Source organism: Plodia interpunctella, chromosome 1, assembly GCF_027563975.2.
Source record: "Plodia interpunctella isolate USDA-ARS_2022_Savannah chromosome 1, ilPloInte3.2, whole genome shotgun sequence".
NCBI classification, from domain to species: Eukaryota; Metazoa; Arthropoda; class Insecta; order Lepidoptera; family Pyralidae; genus Plodia; species Plodia interpunctella.
Window position 1 is genome coordinate 11452310 of NC_071294.1, and position 20667 is coordinate 11472976.

Here is a 20667-nt window from a genome sequence, read left to right on the forward strand (position 1 = left end):
AAAATAAAGTTGCTTCCCGCTATCTGTCTGTTTGTCTTTGAAACGCTATTTTTTTCTTGATTTTATATTTGACTACAATCTGTTATTAAATAAATTTCGTGTATTTTCATCAAGTCAGTCAATCATTCTATAAAAAAAATATATTTTCTTACTTTAATTTAAAGACAGGTAAATAAACAAACAAATAACAAAAATCAGGATCTCTCGCCTAATTGACATTTACACAAGCGTCGTCCGGGCGAATTGAATCTCCGCGCGATTAGGGACGAGAGCGTACTTTTTTACAGAAAAGATTGCGGTTTTAAAAGAAATTTAATCTCCCTAATAGACATGCAAACAAGAAGACAGCGCGACCTGTTGCCGGCCGCGAGACAAACGACTTCTCAGCCAATCAGAGGGTAGCGGCCGCCCACGGCTCCCCCTTATTGGCCGGCCGTCCTAGAGGGGGGACACAGATAGGGGGCACACGGCACGGGTCTCCGTTAAACATGAAACAGGCAAGAAAAGCGCCGCATTGAGCTTTCGTAAGCTTTTCACGAGCGCGGGAATTTATTCACTGTTACGATATTATTTTTATTTACAATCGAAATTTGAATACGGGATTCGAATGCTTTATACAATATTTTTAAATTAACGAACTCTTGATTCTGAATTTGAAGATATTTAAAAAGTTGGCATATTTAAAAATGGAACAGAATAGTTGTGTGTTTAAAAAGTAGTTTTTGTTTTTTTTAAAATTGGAATTCGAATTAAAAGCGAAGATGTCGTTGGGCAAACAGCCAAATGAACACATCAAGAGGCCTATGAATGCGTTTATGGTTTGGTCCAGAGGGCAACGCCGGAAGATGGCACAAGATAACCCAAAGATGCATAATTCTGAGATCTCGAAGCGACTGGGAGCTGAGTGGAAGTTGCTGACAGAGATGGAGAAAAGGCCATTCATTGATGAAGCTAAAAGATTAAGGTTAGTTTATGTAAACATTTTGTTTTTATTAACGAAAAACTTATAAATAGTTCAGAATCAGAATATTCCGAGTCATCTCTAAAAACATTTTAAAATAAAAATAAATATACGTACGCAAATAGCTTACGTAGGTACCGACTCAATTTGATAAGCACAATCGATTATTTTCTGTAAACAATAAGTAATTAAATATAAAACATGTTTTTATTTTATATACAAATAATGTACTTGTCCTGAAACCGTATGAAAATACAACATTTCAAATTCATAACTGTTCGAGTCTATATTCCTAGCATATTATAAGTATTTCTATTATTGTACATAGTTATTATGCCGGGTATTGTTCCACCATAATTACGTATTACCTACCAAGTGATTACATCGCACCAAATATTACTACGGCATCTCCATATCCTCCCGTGAATATTAAAACAGCTGATAGGCAACACCAACATTCTCAATGATGGTTAACTTCCATTTAAACACCATACCCGAATATTGAACTTTTTTTTACCCATGAATGTAACCGATAACTCACAAGATAGTTTATATTTTGTGATTGTTTGAGTGTACTATCCGTCTCATATACAAAAAGAAAGAATTTATTTGCGAAAAACATGAGTACAAATATACAAATTGATGTTAAAATGAATTAAACCTACACGTTTTACCGAATATATGTATGCAAATATAAATAAATAGAGAGGAGCATGCTATCCACTACAAATAACAAAACAAAAAAAGAATTATAATGTATACTAGCACTAAATTCTATCCGAGTCTATCATTAAAGAAATCATTTAAAGTATAATAACATTTATCAGTTAATAAAGACTTGAGGTGGTTTTTAGATAGATTTAAGTTTAAGCTTTTATATTGATTTGGAATTTTGTTGTATATTTTCGGTGACATACATACTATATATTTTAGGTCGAATGATGCTTCTTTAATTCCAGATTTATTATTTTTTAATTGAATTAGTAACGTCTTTTTACTTAACGTAATTTTAATTTATTAATCATTATAAATATTATCATTGTCTAAAGGCTCATTTATGTCTTTAACTAATTAACAGCTTGTTTTAGTACTGAATCAACGACCTTTACTATCGTTAAACAAGATGACTCTGTGTGACTGCATGGTCAATTCAAAACTTGAGATATCCATTTGGTAATTATACACAGTGATACTAAACAACAAGAAGTTTAGTTAAGACTTTGAATTCAATTTTTTTTCTGTTTATCGTGCCAAGAAAACAAAAATACAACACACATACCAAATTTTTACAGTATTGTTGTAAATATTAGTGTGTTTAAAAACAATCTGCTTTTTCGTATTGTTTTATCTAATCCCATTGTCGTCGGGGGTTAAATAATAATATTTAAATTGTTTCAAGGGTCTTAGATATCTACTGGGGTTTCAATGTTTTCAATGGTTTGACGACCTCGGTGGATTGCTCCAAGTGGTTCTTGCCACTGAACCGAGAGGTCACGGGTTCGATCCCCGGTCGGGTCTTGATGTAAAATAATCTTTTTCTGATTGGCCCGGATCTTGAATGTTTATCTATATATGTATTTGTTATAAAATATAGTATCGTTGAGTTAGTATCCCGTAATACAAGTCTCGAACTTACTTTGGGGCTGGATCAATCTGTGTGATTTGTCCTAATATATAAAAAAATGTGTTGTTAGTTCAATCGTAGTTCAATTAGTTCAATTCGTATAAAAAATAAAATATTTTACTAGTTACATAGTACGTTGTAATAACAAAAGACACAAAAAATTGGTTATTTACTTACTTTATCTTCGTTTTGAACATTAATTAAGCCCTCAATCGCACGAGCGCTTTAAACGCGCATAGTGATTTTTCTTTGAGTTTCGTTTATCCATGTGGAAAGGCAAAGGGATAGGGCCCACACAGTCGTCTGTAGTTTTCTTATTTACTTCATAATGTTGTATCTTTTAGTCTTATTCCGAATATCTTAATTTCTCTAGAACACCTCTAATTAGCGCCTAAATACTAATGACAAGCGACGACAGCGCCACGATATACAAAACATTATCTCTGGTCTCTGCTATTCAATTCATATACAACTCCAGTGTATCAATAAATTTCTTAATCAAGCTCTTTATCTTCAATTCAGTTTACCTTATCGATCCCGTATCCAATCCCGAAACGCGTTATACATGTTTTGCAATAGAAGAACATTGCGCATCGGGTTCAAAAGCCTCTGCTTTTGAACCCGATGCGCAATTTTTTATAGAGTTTTTATTAGAGTATTTTGAAGAAGACGTTATATGGCAGGTTGAGTTTTGGTTTTCAACACAATTCTACAACCGGAAACACGTTCAGATGAAAGAGACAGAGAGAATAGTAATAATATAAATAGTATTTTTTAAACCGATTGATCTATGAATTCAAATTGAATTGAGTCCGTAATTTACAATTTACTTACAAACATTTATTTTGAGTGCGACCTCCTCTCGTCTATTCATGTTGTTGTGCCCGCCACGGTCCTTAAATATGTGAAATATGTGCTTTTTTATATAATTTATAACACCATGTCAACTTTATAGTATGCAAAAAAAATATTGAGTATTGAGAGAGTTACTTATGCCAATTTTGAAAGCAAGTCGAGTGTTTTTTTAACGCTCGTGCGTACAAGGCCTGATTCAACGTTTCTTACTCCATAATCAAAATTATAAACCCATTTCCCACTGTGCGTTATTTAATGAAATCTGTTAAATCTACACCCGTTATCACTATTTGAACAGTCTCTTGGGAGAATGATGAACTTTTTCAAAATCTTATCATCCAAACAAAAAAAAAGACGGATGTCTGTTATCTACTAATTGTGCTTATTAAAGTCGCCCTTTTTAGTTTTATTTGGGGTTTGATAAGATTTTTTTGTTCCTGTGTGTGTAAAGGTGGCAAACATTCCTTTGTTTTTGTTATAGTATGAAGTTGATGTGTTTCTTTCGGCATTTCTTTTCAGCAGTGATAGTTCCGAAATGCCAGTAGTTTGTAGCTTTTAAGAAATTATATATATATATATATATATATATATATATATATATATATATATATATATGAAAAAGCTTTGACTTTTGTGAATATTCATGATATTTTTGTAAATTGTAATAAAATATGTAATTCGGATAAATAGTTAAATGTACCATCAATATGGCGTGTAGTTCCGCCTCTTAGAATAGGGCTTCATCCCTTGGATTTGGACCGAGGCTAACAACCTCGCGCACACGCTAATTAGATGAAATCCCTATGAGTGTGTGAACACCCTAAAACCCAAAATTCGTTGTAATTATTTAGACTTTGTAATTAAGTATTATAAAAAAAACCTAGTTTTTTTTTATATATTATGCACAGTATCTTGTTTGCAAAGCGCCATTGACTAATGATTTTTTGACCAAATCCTACAAGAATCGCTTACTTTCGGAATAATAACCTATCTGTCCAAGGTATTGACTACCTCAATACCAATTATCATAAAAATTGGCTTAACTGTTTGAGCATAATGAAGTAAGAAACATACAAACTTTCGTCTTTACAATATTAGTGGGAGAAACAACACACCCCGCGTTTACCGAAAGCGGTTAAAACGTTCCTGAGCACCCATAAACTTGTGCCGTATTATGTGGACAGAATATACGAGCTTATCACTTAATACACAGTGTATTGTACTGTCTTATACTATCGTTCACCTTTCACGGCAACTCAATTTTGCTCATGATTTATTTGCAAATTTTTCTGAATTCACCATCTATATAAAACTAGATCACATGAATTTCCCACGAGAGCAGTAGGTGACATTTTCCAGGATGATACCCTACCTACGTCCTTTTAATGTGTGTGCAAACTTTCTTAAAGATTAGATATTAGTTAAGATTAGTGGTGATTTAGTAGTGATTACCTCCACTATCACAATGAGCCGTCACACCGATGTTGGAAAAATAATTTGTGCTTTGGAAACGACAGTAAACTATTTGATTTGGGTTATTCCCAGATTAATCCAAAAATATAAATAAAAAAATAATAAAAATAACAACTTCAAAAGTACTCTGCAAAATTTTATTGAAAAATTATTAATTCATAGATTAATTCTCAAACTACACCATCAGTTTGATAAACTCTTATCTGTTTAGGAATCTTGCTTCGATGTACAGTCAGATGCAAAACTGGACTAGCAATTATGCAATTGTGAGTTTAATAAAATACATAAACCTGGCGATAAATTCGGTTTTGTTCATTTGTAACTTAAATGTTGAGTTTACACCAAAGCAATGGTGCAAGTGAATATGCCATATTGAAAAGATACACTTACGCGGCTCTTTTAGTTCAAATATGTCGTGTACTTTATACAAATAAACGTTTTATATATCTATTTATAGTATCTACACGAGTTCATAATAATATATGGTCAATTCATACATCTATCAACTGTTTGGACGAGTTCGATTCTCTGTATGAGCAAATATTTGTACTATGTATATAACATATTAATCTTCTCCGTATGATGGAAACTTACAATGTGGACTTTGAGGATGTTGATAAGCATGTAGTGCTTCTAAATTTAAAAATCGAGTTCTTAAAAAACTATTCTTTTTTTGTTTTTAGTTTTTAAGTAATTAATGTCATAATGTAGTAACAGCCCTTAATTGTATTGTAATTCTGTGAATAAGGTTATGGGCTATGTTATTAGTAAATCTTCTTGTTTAAATTCTTATTTATCTGTATATATAATGTAACTGTTTGTTGTTCTAATAAAAGTAAGTAAGTTTGAGACTTGTGTTATGGCATACTAACTCAACTATATTTTATTATAACAAATACATATATAGATTAACATCCAAGACCCGGGCCAATCAGAAAAAGATCATTTTCCATCATGACCCGACCGGGGATCGAACCCGGGACCTCTCGGTTCAGAGGCAAGTACTTTACCACTGCGCCACCGAGGTCGTCAAGCTTAGATTACAAATAATTAGTTTTAGACGTAATATTTTGTCTACCAAAGTTTATTTTGTAAGAAAGAAACAAACATGATTTTATTGTCGGCAGGAAGATGGTACCCTCATTTCCACTAATAAACCTGTCATACATTTGAACTTGGCCTTCGAGATTCGTAAATCTTGCAGTGATGTTATACTTTATCTGTGTTCTTTTTAAATGAGCTTCAAGTCATGATGTCTTACTGTAGTTATACAAAATGTTACTGGCCACACACAGAGCCATCATCACCCCTGGACAATGTCCTATCCAGCGATATAGAACGATCGAAACCAAACAAGATAAAAAAGTGAACAAATATAGGCGCGCCTTTTCGACCATTGTGACCGATAGTGAGGGGACAAACATAGAAAATAATATTTGATGGGATTCGATGTCTTCGCTGATGTTATCAACGGAGATAGACAATAGACGGTAACAAAGAATAGTTAAATGTTTTGAGATTGATTATTTGGTGACCGAGCGAGCGAAGCGATTCAGGTCTACAATTCTATTTGGGGCAAAAATACATTTTTTGTATGTTTGTTTGTAACGCGATAACTTTTGAACCGTTGACCCGATTTTGATGAAATTTAAAATGTATATAGGATATGCCAGTATAATTTTTAAGTTTGTGCGGAAACAAAATCGGTTGAGCCGTTTTTGAAACATTCACAATTTTGTTGAAACTCATCATATTTGCGAAACACAAAAGTGTTCGCGAGATCTAAGTTCGTGGCGAACAACCAGTTTTAATAAATAGTTAATTGGCACCCACTTATGGTTCATGTTATATACATGTAAACCTTCGTCTTGTAACACTCTATTGAAAAAACCCTCATCGAAATCTGTTGCGTAGTTTTAAAATAAGTAGTATCCCACCGAAAACATGTAAAAATGTTGCCAAGACGAGTCTAGTTTGCTTCACAAACTCCACACTTTAGTCAAAATGTATGAAAAAGTGGTGACATCTCATGTAGAGCCAAGATTATTGATATATGCGCCCTAACTTGACCAGACCTAACTTCACATCATCAGCCTACCCTTATCCCACTTTATGTGGGGTCGGTACAGCATGTCAGTCTCCTCCACTTCTCCCTGTCTGATGTTAACCGATCTGTTACTTCCTTTTTAGCCGTATCCTGCCTGACGCACTCAATCCACCTCTTCTTCGTCCTGCCCCTACTTCTTTTCCCATTCAATTTCACATCCATAACCTTTCTTACAATATTATTTTCCACCCTTCTCATAACGTGACCATACCATCGAAGCTTATTACTTCACATATTCTACATCCTAGTTAAAACGTGTGGCTTGGCCGTTTCATTACTCTAGAAATAAGATAACGAATGCCTATGAAATCTACGTGAGGGTAGCAAAACGGCTGTTGCCCGCGGCTTCACCTGTAATATTAATTATTTTCCGCAACTCTGATAAAAAGAATCTTACACCGAAAATATTGAATAAAAAATATTTGTGTATGTCACAAGATAGTAACTACTTCAGTTAACATTTATCAAAGCATAGTTATCGTTGTGCAAACAAGCAAAAATAAAAATACACAGACCACTGCATTGTTACCTGATAGTGCATTTCAATGGAATCATCAGATACCTAGTGATCGAAAATAAATTAAAATTGGTTTTTTTTTTTCTGTTGTTTTCCCGTACTTTAGAGGGTTTAATATATTCAATATATTTTTAAATTCGCTGGTATTTTATTAGAATACCTTTGACATTTTAAATTTAATTAATAACTAAATCCTATACTTATTAATAACGCGCGTTTTACAAATCGCCTAAATTTTGTGTTTTCGTATATACGTATTGAGGTGGCTTACGATGGAGAAATATCAGACTATATATAGCTATAATATAGGTCGTTTTTTTTTCATATTTTCACACTTTGAATTAGAATTATCAAGTAATATATTCTTCTTCTTCTTTCAGTGCCATTTTCATTGAAGATAGGCAATCATCATTGCGATCTGTTTCTTTGAAACGGCTACTCGGAACAATGATCGCGTACTTGTGTTGTACCATTGGTTTAGGTTTCTCGGCCACGAAATTCTTCTTAGACCAGGCCTCCCTTGGATCTTGCCTTGTGTGATAAGTTGAAGTAGCTCATATTTGTTGTTTCGCATTATGTGGCTTAGATAATCAAGTAATATATTAGTAGTAGTATTATCTATACTATTATTATAAAACATTTGTCAGTTTGTATGTGTGAGGCGAGTAATCTCCGAAACTACCGAACCGATTTCGAAAATTCTTCCACCATTAGAAACGTACATTATCCAAGATTGCTATAGGCTATATTTTATCTCAAAATTCCCGCAGGAGCGAAGCCTGGGGCAACATCTAGTGAGTAGATAAAATTAGTAACTTTCAGCCACAGATGGTAGAGGCAGACCAAGGAGTACATGGCGGGATTTATTACCCGATAATGCCATGGACTACGAGGCTAAACAGTTCGCAGAACTTTGGCGGCTTCAACATACATTACTGGGTTTTTATTGTGGTAAATAAAAGCATACCAACAACGCAATGTTCGAGCAGCGTCGTCTGAGTTCGGTGAAAGAAGTGTGTAATATTAATGATAATAATAATCGTTTAATTTAGACAATATATACATATATAAAGGGATAGTAACTGGCCTTAAAATTTATTTCATTCAAACTTTAAAAAACACAAATACAAAAATGCTGTTTTATAAATAAAAATAATCTTCCAACGCGCCACAGGGAGACAACGTGCCCAGTATATTGGCAGCGTTGCCCCGTTGTATCGCTGTTGTATTGTTTAAAATTAAGTAACATATTTACGTATATGCATATTCAGACACAAAAAAAAGCCGACAAAAGTGGGCTTTATTTGGCAGACATACCTTTTACTGTAAAGAGACCTTTGCCCAGCAGTGGGACACGTCACCTAAAGGTTAAGTAATACAAAAGTATAATCAATTACACTTCAATGACCTAAATTTACCCTACCCATATGCATATCTATCTGTACCCTTAAATCTCCAAAATCGACTAGCTATTTGTTCCCCCCCAATTATCTGTAATAAGAAGTAACAAATACGAGTGGACGTGTGAACTGCACGATGTTATAAATTCACCCATTATGTTTCAACCCTTCCGAATTAATTCTTACTACGGATGTATACAGAGCGGATGATAATTATTGAAAATATGTTTCTATCTGCATATGTTTTTATGAAAACATAAAAGAAAATCTGTTTAATTTCTCTACTTTTTTTTGTATATTGTTATGAGCAACAATGTTATACGAACAAATATTTAAGAAGTTACCTATCTATATGACAAGACCAGAAAATTGTAAAAAATATGTATGCTCTAGATAAAATACTCGTAGATAGGTATATATTATTATATTTAAGATTATTGTGATGACAATAGACTGTATCAATGCAGCTGGATCATTATACGAACACTTAAAGTTGGTTCGAAAGTCCATTTGAAAAAAAAAAATAAAATAAACTCGACCATCGAAAAAAAACTAAAATTTTGTAACAACTTTTGTGAAGTCATCGCATAAACGCAATATTTAAGGTAGTTGTCGAACACACATAGCTTTTGTCACTAAGTTATTACTCAATCGTGACGTCACATCAAAGCATCATTTACTATGGAGCGTTTGGACGAGTCCAAAAATGTGTGATTTTATTTTTGTCATATCTTTGAAAGTATTGTCGTTGTCGCAGTTTTTTTTTTTGTTATTATAAAGGGCAATTTGTTTTTATATAAATGCCCGACCGTGCGAAACGAGCGAGATCTACGAATCAACTTGGGGTGAAAATACATTTTTAGTATGTTTGTAACGCGATAACTTTCGAACCTTTGGTCTTATTTTGATGACATTTAAAAGGTACGTAGGATCTGTCAATATTATTTTTAAGTTCGTGGGGCAACAAAATAGGTTAAGTCGTTTTTGAAATAATCACAATTTTGTAAAAATGTATTGTGTTCGAGAGGTCTAAGGTCACGGCAAACAACTAGCATTGAACAAAATTCAAAAAGGTGGTATCATCATCTTCATTAATATCTATCGTCTTTTCCACAAGCTAGACTGGAGGCATAAGCTTATTTTTATAGCACTGGCTGTGGGCGATAACGCTCCCCAACAATGAAGGTATAACTAGGAATAACAGATAATTGTCTTTAATGCTACCATTCTCTAGATTAAATTGATTTGTCACTAAATCTGCGACGATTTTGCGCGAATCAGGCGGTTGCGTTTGGTGATCTTTTTGTGATGTTTGTATATATTTGTTCATTCATAATACTCATCATTTGTTCAAAGTTCAAAGTTGATTCAGTAATTAGACTGATGTTGTCTTCTTGCGTGGTTTAGCCGTGAAAGCATGACAGGCAAAAACACAGACAGAATGCATGATGAATGAATTTATAATACTAGTATAGAAATATGCATATGGAAGTATGCAAACGTATAGGTTATGAAGGCTACAAATCATTATCATTTCAGAACGATGTCTTTAGATTTTGGAAATGTAATTTAGCCAATTACATTACTTTGAAGGCCGGGAAATATATTTTTTTACTCAAACCCTAAATTTTTTTCATAACTTGCCGTTCTTACGATAAATTTAAAATATCAATAACTGATTGTCAGAGCCTGTTTGATAGTTTGCACGTTTATTGTTTGATAGTTTAATATTTGCACGTATGTAATCAAATCTTTCAAATTATATTTCTCCTATATCCTACTAATATTATGTTTGTTAGTCTTTCACACAAAATCTACTGGACGGATTGTTATAAAATTTGATACACGGGTATATAACCTGGAATAACACATAGGGTACTTTTTATCTCGAAATTCTCACGGGAGCGAAGACCAGCGCGCAGCCAGAACCAGTGAACGCAAAACTTCCTAAAGACTACTTGGGTACATCAAAACAAGCAACTTTTATTCTATGGCTTTTCGTGATGCATAGTTTTTTTTTCATATAAAAAATACAATCTAATTAGCGATTCTACTTATCTTAACTCTGTGTAATAGCCAAGCGACACGAGACAGTACAGTAGCGTTATGTAGTGGAATCGAACATAGAGTTAACGATATTAAAACTGAAAATAGGATTTTTTTTTGTATTTACAAACGTTTAGACAAAAGTCGTAGAACAAAAGTCTACCTTATGCACCTTTGAAAGGTTATGCGTTAGATACCAGTAACCTTGTATATACATTCCATCCATCCATATTCCATCCCACTACTGGGTAATGGTGCCCAATATTGCCAAATCCTGCTTTGTATCACTCCAAGGCTTCCTTCGTCTGCCACATTTGTTTATACTGTTATGTAAATTTCGGGATGTACATATATTAAAAATTTGAGCGCTTTTAGCCTCAACCGAGCCTCGGTAGATTTTATCTCAATGCCAATTAGGCTATATTATAAATGCGAAAGTGGCATATATTTATGGGACTGCATAATAAAGTTGTTACCAATACATAATATCAATAAATACCGTAGCAATATCACTATTGACACACAATTTCAATATCTATCGGAATAGACTGGTCGTTCATATCGAGAATCGTATCATATCTGTGTTTACCGAATCCGATTAAGTCTAAAGAAAATACGCCAAAAACGTGATAAAAAAAAACGTAGATACGTTTTTTCTACGGTATTTTCCTTGGGGTTATCATTTTTATTTGTCGAGTAGTACGTACTAAGTAATGAAAGGATCGATAGTGCCCGGTCAACGACCCCTGGTTTTTTTTATGAGTTTTTTGGGAATTCAATGGGGGCGATCGATTTGATAATGAATAGGTTTATTGAACATGAATGGAACACATTTTTACGCGTATTTTGTAGAAACTTTATACTTTTCGTTTAAAATTTGTCGTTTTATCTCTTTATGTAAAAAGAATAACATATCTGATATATAGATATGTGTACACATTTGCCCCGGCTTCACGCTGTCGAACTTAGACAGACGCAGCGCGCCGCCGCGCCAATACGAATGAATGAATATTACGTAGTTTTTATTACAGATTTTATTTACCGCAATGAAAAACCAGCAATGTATACCGTATCCGCCAAAGTTTGGAGAACTATTAATGTACAGCGATAGTGTATTGCCGACATAAGTATCAGCACTACAAAAGTCACGCAGACGCGGCACTATCACTGTCGCTGACAACAAAAACGTGGCCAATCTGTTTGTGATAGTTCTACATATTGCCGCGGGACTTTCTTGTATGCTCTAAGTCTGTTGTTCTTTACAAAGATATGAGGAATTATAGACAATAGTCGAAAAAGCGTCTAGTTTTCAATCCGTTGATTTTGTGGAAATATTGCAGAAGGCAACCCTTATTCCATATTTCAACTATTTGGTCATGATGGAAAATGATCTTTTTCTGATTGGCCCGGGTCTTGGATGTTTATCTATATATGTATTTGTTATAAAATATAGTATCGTTGAGTTAATATCCCATAACACAAGTCTCGAACTTACTTTGGGGCTAGCTCAATCAGTGTGATTTGTCCTAATATATTTATTTATTTATATGTAAGTGAAAATATAGAGAGATAGTAGTCCATAGTGTCTACAAATTTTAAAGGATTGGATTCATAAATACTTTAAAAAAGTATCCTACTCAACAATAAAACTAATCATGTTACGCGCATTCAACAAACAGTCGCACAAAACCTCAACCGAACTATATGGCTTGGTCCGAATAATTACTGTAGTCTCGCTGACAATCGCTATTCTGTCACAAAGCTAGCATAATCGGACACAGTGACGAATGCAGCCACAGCACTATTCGTCATAACCCACCAACACCGCCAGTGAAAAATCAATTTTATTTTTATAACCGTAGAGTTGAGTTTCAATTGGCGGCGTGTATCAGATAGTGATGGGGCGACGTGTGACTGTCGATTGTGACAGGACAATGTAATAATCCGTGCATTGTTGAATCGACATTGTTGTTTTAAGGATGGTCGGGCGTTTGCAACAATCGCACGCTTTATTGCATAAATAATAATATTATTGCGCGCAGCGGCGTTTCATTGTGACATTTTGGCACTATACTCATACATTGTTGAGACCGTAATTTCGAGATTTCGTTTTCATGTGGCGTTTAATTGTTTTGTTTCATTATTAATATGAATTATTTAACTATCCTATCAGAAATGTTCGCATATCTTTCAATATGTACAGTAGTTAAAGTTACACTTGATCACGCTTTCTATCAATTTCTAGAAAGCGTGATCAAGTGTAACTGCTACAACAAGTGTAACAGATAAAACTAACCTCGGATTTATTAAATTTAATTAAATTCGAGGTTAGTTTTATCAGTTCGCGACATCTATCTCCAACAGACATAGCTTATAATACTTCTAACCAGTGGTCATAAAAATCTTCTACTAAGCATAGGTCATCATAGTAGAGCGCTACATAGACCGCAAGCACGACTCACTATCTTAACACTGAGCCTTCACATAAGTACATATATAATGAAACAAATAAAAAAGGAAATAAAATACCTAGTATTCACTGCGGCCTGCGTACGTCAATACTAGTTTTCCAATGTATATAAAAATACTATAATTGTGTTCTAAATAATTGTCATGCTTATCAAAAACCTATTCCTAAAATTGCGTTAAAATCATGAAAAACCACTCCAACAAATCGTTTATAGAATCCATGCTATTAAACTTTAATAAATTAATTGACGACCTCGGTGGCGCATTGGTAAAGTGCCTCTGAACCGAGTGATCGTGGTTCGATCCCCGGTCGGGTCAAGATGGAAAAAGATCTTTTTCTGATTAACCCGGGTCTTGGATGTTTATCTATATATGTTTTTGTTATAAAATATATAAATTAGTTGAGTTAATATCCCATAACACAAATCCCGAACTTACTTTGGGACTAGCTCAATCTGTGTGATTTATCCCAATATATTTATTTAAATTTTTTATGTAACCTTAAATCCAAAAAGAAGCAAACTTTGTCTTTATATTAAAGGTTCGCCCATCTTCCACAGAGCCCTTCATATGAAAGAGCATCCGGACTACAAGTACCGGCCCAGGAGGAAACCCAAAGCGTTGGTCAAGAAGGAACCCAAATTCGGTTTCGGCATCACCGGTCTCATGGCGCCAGTTCCAAGACTAGTGGCGCCCTCAGTGCCGCATCCCGTGCCTCAGCTACCAATGCCACATCACCTACTGCAGGATAAACCAGAGCTGACCAGGGCCCTATTCCCCCCGCTTCCGTACCCCTTCTACCCGTTTGCGAAGATACCCTCAGATGATGGGAAGTTAGCAGCGGAGTTGGCGCATTTACAGGTGTGTATATTTATATTTCATTTTATATAAAATAGGACCACTAGGACAGGTAAAGTACACTCCACTGAGAGATGTATCAGGTTGAATGACTAAGGATTACAGCTTTGGCAGCTTTGGCAGTCGGCCTAGGCAGTCGGTCGTAAAAGCACTGCCAGAAGATGAAAGAGAGACATTTGCGACTAATTAGACTTTAATCGAATTTCACTTGGATTTAAAGTGGCATTACCTACTTTTTCTTCTCGCTCGATCTTAGACATCCTTATGCTTTGATATCCTAATCCTATATCCTATATCCTAGTTTATTGCACGCTTGTTCTCCGTGACAACGTCAAACCATATATATATATCTGTGACATAGTGCCTCAGCATTTCTTTTCCAATGCAGACTCTAGTTGAACGTCTTCCTCACAGGCTCTCTACGGTGGCGCCCTCTACAGCAGCGCGTTATACAACAGCGCTTTATCACCATGCGGCTGCCCCCCTCGCCGCACGCCGTCCCCCCCTCCCGCAGACGTCAAACGTCCTGTAGCCTACGTCCTGATGAAGAGTGATGAGGAACCGCCGCAGCACGTCATATGAAGGCCAGTCCCGCTCCCCGCCCGGCCCTGGGCGAACCACTGGGAGCGACCTTCGACTTCAGTCCATGAGAGGGACAGCTCGCCTGATAGTGTGTAAGTCTGAATTGTATTATACGAGATATATAATGCAGCAGGGGCAAGATCGACTGCCAAAGGCCCTAGTCAAGAGAGCCACAGCTATTGGTGGTGAACCTTAGCCAAGAGGATGCGACTATGATGGTAATCACTTCAGTATTAATCAGTACATGATGATAATGTTGGTATTTCCTCATCTCTTGACGGGATATGAAGAAACCACACATATTCGCCAATACATTACATGTGCCAATACCTTTTATCGCTCATCGTATGGTGGTTTTACAAAGTCTTGGAGCTTTGTATGAATTGGGTCGGGTAGTAGTATGGAAATATTCTCTCTCATATGTTATTCTGTGCAATGTATAGTGGGGTACCACCTCGAATAGTTAACATATCATAGGGATTAGAAGTAATGTTGTATGTATATTTAGTTGATTAGTTAGAAAAATTAAAGTCAATTGTGTATAAATAGTAGAACAGTTTGACTGACTTATGGATTAGTAACTAATATTATTATATAATATTTTACACGCAATAATTTGTGTAGTGTGTGTAGCCTTTAGATCTTAATTTTTTTTACACGTTTGGTTTGGATGATAATGCAAGGCGAAAATAGACGTTTGATGAAAAATATTTTTTTTTACATTTAATAAATTTCTCTCAAATTAATTACATATGTAAGATTTTTTTGTGAAACGAGATAATTGCGATGGCAGAGAATTAAATATCAGAATTGGCTACTTGACTGTGTATAAAATAAAATTCATATATGTATTTAATATATATAATTTAATATATAATTTAATAATAACAAAAGTAATAACCAAATAATTAAATATTTTACGAGATATCAAGTTTTAGGTCATTATAAAATTATATAATGTATCATATAATATGTTGTGATGAACAATGTAATGGAAAGTAGCCAATTCAATGCCATTTCATTTTCGTTGCAACTTTTAAATTGTTTTTTAACATTCTTGTAAACACTGCTTCCATTTTTTGTCTACTCAGTAATTACTATATTAACTTTTTTTGTTAATTGTATATAGCTAATTCGGTGAAATAATTAACGACATCAATATAGATAAAAATTTTCACTAATTAAGATGTGATATTGTAAATGGCTAAATTTAAATACAGTATCGTTAGTAATGAAACTGTTATAATCTTCGTTTGCTCTTTAATTACTTTTTGATTTTATATTTTAGTTATATAACTATTATTAAGTTAATATAAATGTGCCATATCGTATAATACATTTAGTTTCATTAGTATAATAATAATAATAAATGAAGCTATTATAATTTACAGAAAGAAACATAAACTAAAAATAAAACTTTTGAATTTATTTTTTACTTTTAGCCCATTATTCTATGTCAACATCCTATGTCACTTCACAATATTTGACATTGAAAGAATGAAAAAAGAAACACATATTTCTGCCAAATTAGCTTGCAACTTTTTTTTAGGGATAATTTGATATTACTTAACTTCGCATTATAATACAATTATATTAAATAAAAACTACTAGGGTTTAATTATGCCTGAAGTAGTGTTCAAACGTTATTTAACTGTTGAATTATTATGTTACATTGTAATTTGTTATTGTATTGGTTACAGTTTTTGTTAATTTTAATTTACGTAAACTATGCTTCACTAATGAACGCGCACGGTTCTTTGTGCATTTGAGGGCCTCTGTATGACAATTACTATGTTATTGTTTATTATTTTTAAGTAATTTCACATAAAAAATTAAGGTTTTTAAATATGTCGTAACGGTATATAAAACGTTTTTGAGAAATTTCCGAATATAAATTTACTTTGGGTAAGAAAAGTTTAAATACATATAATATTGAAATACGCTAGAAAATGGTTAATATTAAATGTCTAAGAGTAAGGATGCACCAGTCAACATTGACGTTATATTTAACCGGTGTATTTTGCGGTTTTATTTTGCTCAGTTTGAAGTTAATGTCAAAGTTGACTGGTTAATTGCACTCTAAAATTGGTTTTCTTGTTATTATAGTTCCTTTCATTTGTTGTTATTAATTTAGACACTCACACATGCTCACAATTAAATGTGTGTGTAGTAGTTATTACGTTTTTATACTTTTGTATTCTGGTTTCAGTTGAAATATAAATGAAAATAAAGGCAATAACCATACGTCATTGTTTAATTTATAACGTAAAATAATTATTACTAGTGTCTCCGCTCGATAGTCAACTATCGATAAAGTTTCGATAGACTTTCATTGGTTTGTGAATAACCAATAGTATCGGTAGTTGTCCAGAGTGTCTATAATATTGATAGCCGGTTTTGGTGCAATAATACTATTTCCTAAAAGGTTCCATCTTGAAAAAAGTAATTAATTGTCACAGTAATTAAGCAAAAAATAATCAATGCGTATAATAAAATTGAAGAAAGGCCAAATTTGTACATTGGATATTATTTAAAAATTCTTCATGGAATATACTTAGTTACTGATATAGATGAAGAAAATATAGTTTTGGAAATTTTTGTCTGTCTGTCTGTCCGATTTACTTGAAATTTGGTATGTAGGTACCTTATATACCGGGTTAACATCTTAGATACATTTCATCCCGGTAAATGGTCAGGTTCCCGTAGTATAATTAAAAAACTAATTATGATATGAATCAAAAATTCCTCGGAATCCCGGGTTAATATCTTATAGACATTTTATCCCGGAAAATGAGGAGGGTCCTGTAGGAAAATTAAAATTATTTAAGCAGATTTACTTTAAAATGTTGTACTTTACTGACTTTGAACAAAATTAATTTAATGAAAAAAGTAAGTGTGCAAATTTCAATATATATATATATATATATATATATATATATATATATATATATATATAGCGGGCGGGAAGCTGAAATTTGCACACTTACTTTTTGTAGTAATAACAGTACTAGTAAATAAAATATTTATGTTTGTGAATTTGAATCATATATGTTTACCAGTCTTACGCGACGACGCGATAAAATTACTGACTGAGATTTTGCTATGAAATTCACGCAGACGAAGCCGCGGGCAAAAACTAGTTGATTGATAAAATCAATGGACAAAATCAATAGACTGGATGAAAAAAAGAAGTCTTCATTCAAGGTCTGCCTATAAAACAATAACGAAATAAAGTTAAAGAAACAAAATAAACGTATCTCTGCTACCTAGTGTAATCCCGGGTTCGATTCCCGGTCAGCTCAAAATGGAAATTATTATCAGATTGCTTGGGTCTTTGATCTATTGGTGATAACTGCATGAAAATCAGTTCAGTAAGTTTTATCCGTGCAGTACTTTAGGTGCATATTTATATCTCAAAAATTGAATTCACACCCCTACAGTTATTAATCCATAGTAGATTAAAACCAAGTGAGACATGTGTTCGATCGCATGAAGAGCTCTCGAGAAGTCATTCGAGTGTTATTCTTTAAACACATGGGGGTTGGGGCGATCAATTATCTAAAAAACATTGAGGCGCAGATGTCTTCGGGATTAGGCTGGATGGTTGAAAATATATGTTTTGTGGCGTGTGGTCCCGCCCTAGAATAGGACCAATCAATGAGATAACTGGGGAATTCAGCCTTAACAGCTAATAGGCGACAATAACATTCAACGCCAAAGAGGGTTCACGCCAAGCAGCAAGCCGGTTTTACAATCATAGCCAAATCTTTAAAATTTAATGGTAATTTTTTTACGCGAACAAATACGTTTTGAAGTTTCAATTTGCATAATCTGAGCATTTTTTATTATGGCACCAAGTTTATAGGACCATTGCTTTTTTATCACAGTAATTACATTATTGTGATAAAAACATACATATATAAACATACATTCACAAACATAAATATTTTTTGTATTTACTATTACTGTTATTACTACAAAAAGTAAGTGTGCAAATTTCAGCTTCCCGCCCACTTACCCCCGAAACTACTGGGCGGGAAGCTGAAATTTGCACACTTACTTTTTTAATTAAATTAATTTTTGTTAAAAGTCAGTAAAGTACAAAATTTTAAAGTAAATCTGGTTAAATAATTTTAATTTTCCTACAGGACCCTCCTCATTTTCCGGGATAAAATGTCTATAAGATATTAACCCGGGATTCCGAGGAATTTTTGATTCATATCATAATTCGTTTTTTAATTATACTACGGGAACCTGACCATTTACCAGGATGAAATGTATCTAAGATGTTAACCCGGTATATAAGGTACCTACATACCAAATTTCAAGTAAATCGGTCCAGTCGATTTCGAGTGATGCGCGTTCAGACAGACAGACAGACAACAGACAGACAAAAATTTCCAAAACTATATTTTCACGTCAAGCAGCAAGCCGGTTTTACAATCATAGCCAAATCTTCTAAATGTAATGGTAAATTTTTTACGCGAACAAATACGTTTTGAAGTTTAAATTTGCATAATCTGAGCATTTTTATTATGGCACCAAGTTTATAGGACCATTGCTTTTTTTTATCACAATAATTACATTATTGTGAATTTAAAACCAAATATAACATTTAGATCTAAAAAAAGAGAGAATCTAAAAAAAGGAATAGTGAAAAAAATCATTTGTCACTTAAGTATATTCAAAGAAAATTATCGTTAAAAGGCATAGTAATAAATCCTATTGATTATAAAATAAAAAGTGCCCGTTCGGCTATCACGTCATAAAAAAAATATATTGCGAACAATAAAAAAACAATAATCACAGTTTATGTAGAATCGGTGTCGATAACGAGATCAAGCGCACAGACCGCGAGACAGACCCCCGCGACAGGAGCCTGTGGAGTCACCACGCTGCAAGACGAGAGCGGACATTGCGAACATAAATCTATTCATCTCTAAAATTTTAAAATCAAATCATTTATTCAGAAATTAGTTCTGTCAGTTTCACGTTCGATTTTTTTTTAATACATTATGTATCAGATTTCTTTTATAAATGGATTGTTTAAATAATATCTATTTAACTTTTGATTACTAAGTAACATGGGTCTAAAAATCTTAAAGCAATTTTAATGTTCAATAAACGGGCGTAAAAACTTAAGCTTATTAAGATGAATTAATGCTTCAATCCTGGATATAATAAAAACAATTTGACGACAAATAGATAAGTCTCACTATTATCATTAACAAATATATAACTACAAACATTCGAAACCACGTAGTGAAAATGAATAATCAACAAAAATTACATTCAATATCAGCATTTATTTTTATTAAACCATAAACACATTGGGAATAAAACATCACACACTATAATGCAGTCTCCCATGGGACTATACAACTGTGACTGGTGGATATTCCATTTAGGTTGTATGTTTGATTTGTATTACTAACCATAAGTTAAAATCTCATTGTTGTCATTGATCTCATCTTATCTCTACAAAACAACATTTAAAAAAAAAAATAAATAAATAAATTTATTGATAGTTTTTTCTTAAACTACTTACGCTAAAGTACATGGTTAATGTAAACAGCGCCAAATCCGCATGCTCCACAAATCAGCAACCCGCGATTGAGCTAGGAACTAACCTGTGATTACAATTCACGTGAGGCGTCATGAGGGGCTTACGGAAGTGGCTTATTAAAGAAACAATTGAAAAGAATACAGATATGTTTGATTCAGTAATTCCCAAACTAGAAATTTTCTGTATTTTGGGAATTTGTAGAAATTAGT

The 20667-nt window shown here is 33.5% G+C and overlaps 1 protein-coding gene and 1 long non-coding RNA gene across 2 annotated transcripts in view; one reads left to right on the forward strand and one right to left on the reverse strand.

Annotated features, from left to right (window-relative positions):
• LOC128673018 (uncharacterized) overlaps nucleotides 1-20667 on the reverse strand; it is a 66040-nt gene that overhangs the window by 35110 nt on the left and 10263 nt on the right. The gene's annotated exons all lie outside the window — the stretch shown is intronic.
• LOC128672975 (transcription factor SOX-14-like) lies at nucleotides 506-15716 on the forward strand. Its single transcript, XM_053750530.2, has 3 exons — nucleotides 506-964; nucleotides 14013-14313; nucleotides 14725-15716. The coding sequence occupies exons 1-3, from the start codon at nucleotides 762-764 to the stop codon at nucleotides 14890-14892; spliced, it is 672 nt and encodes a 223-aa protein (XP_053606505.1). The 5' UTR covers nucleotides 506-761; the 3' UTR covers nucleotides 14893-15716.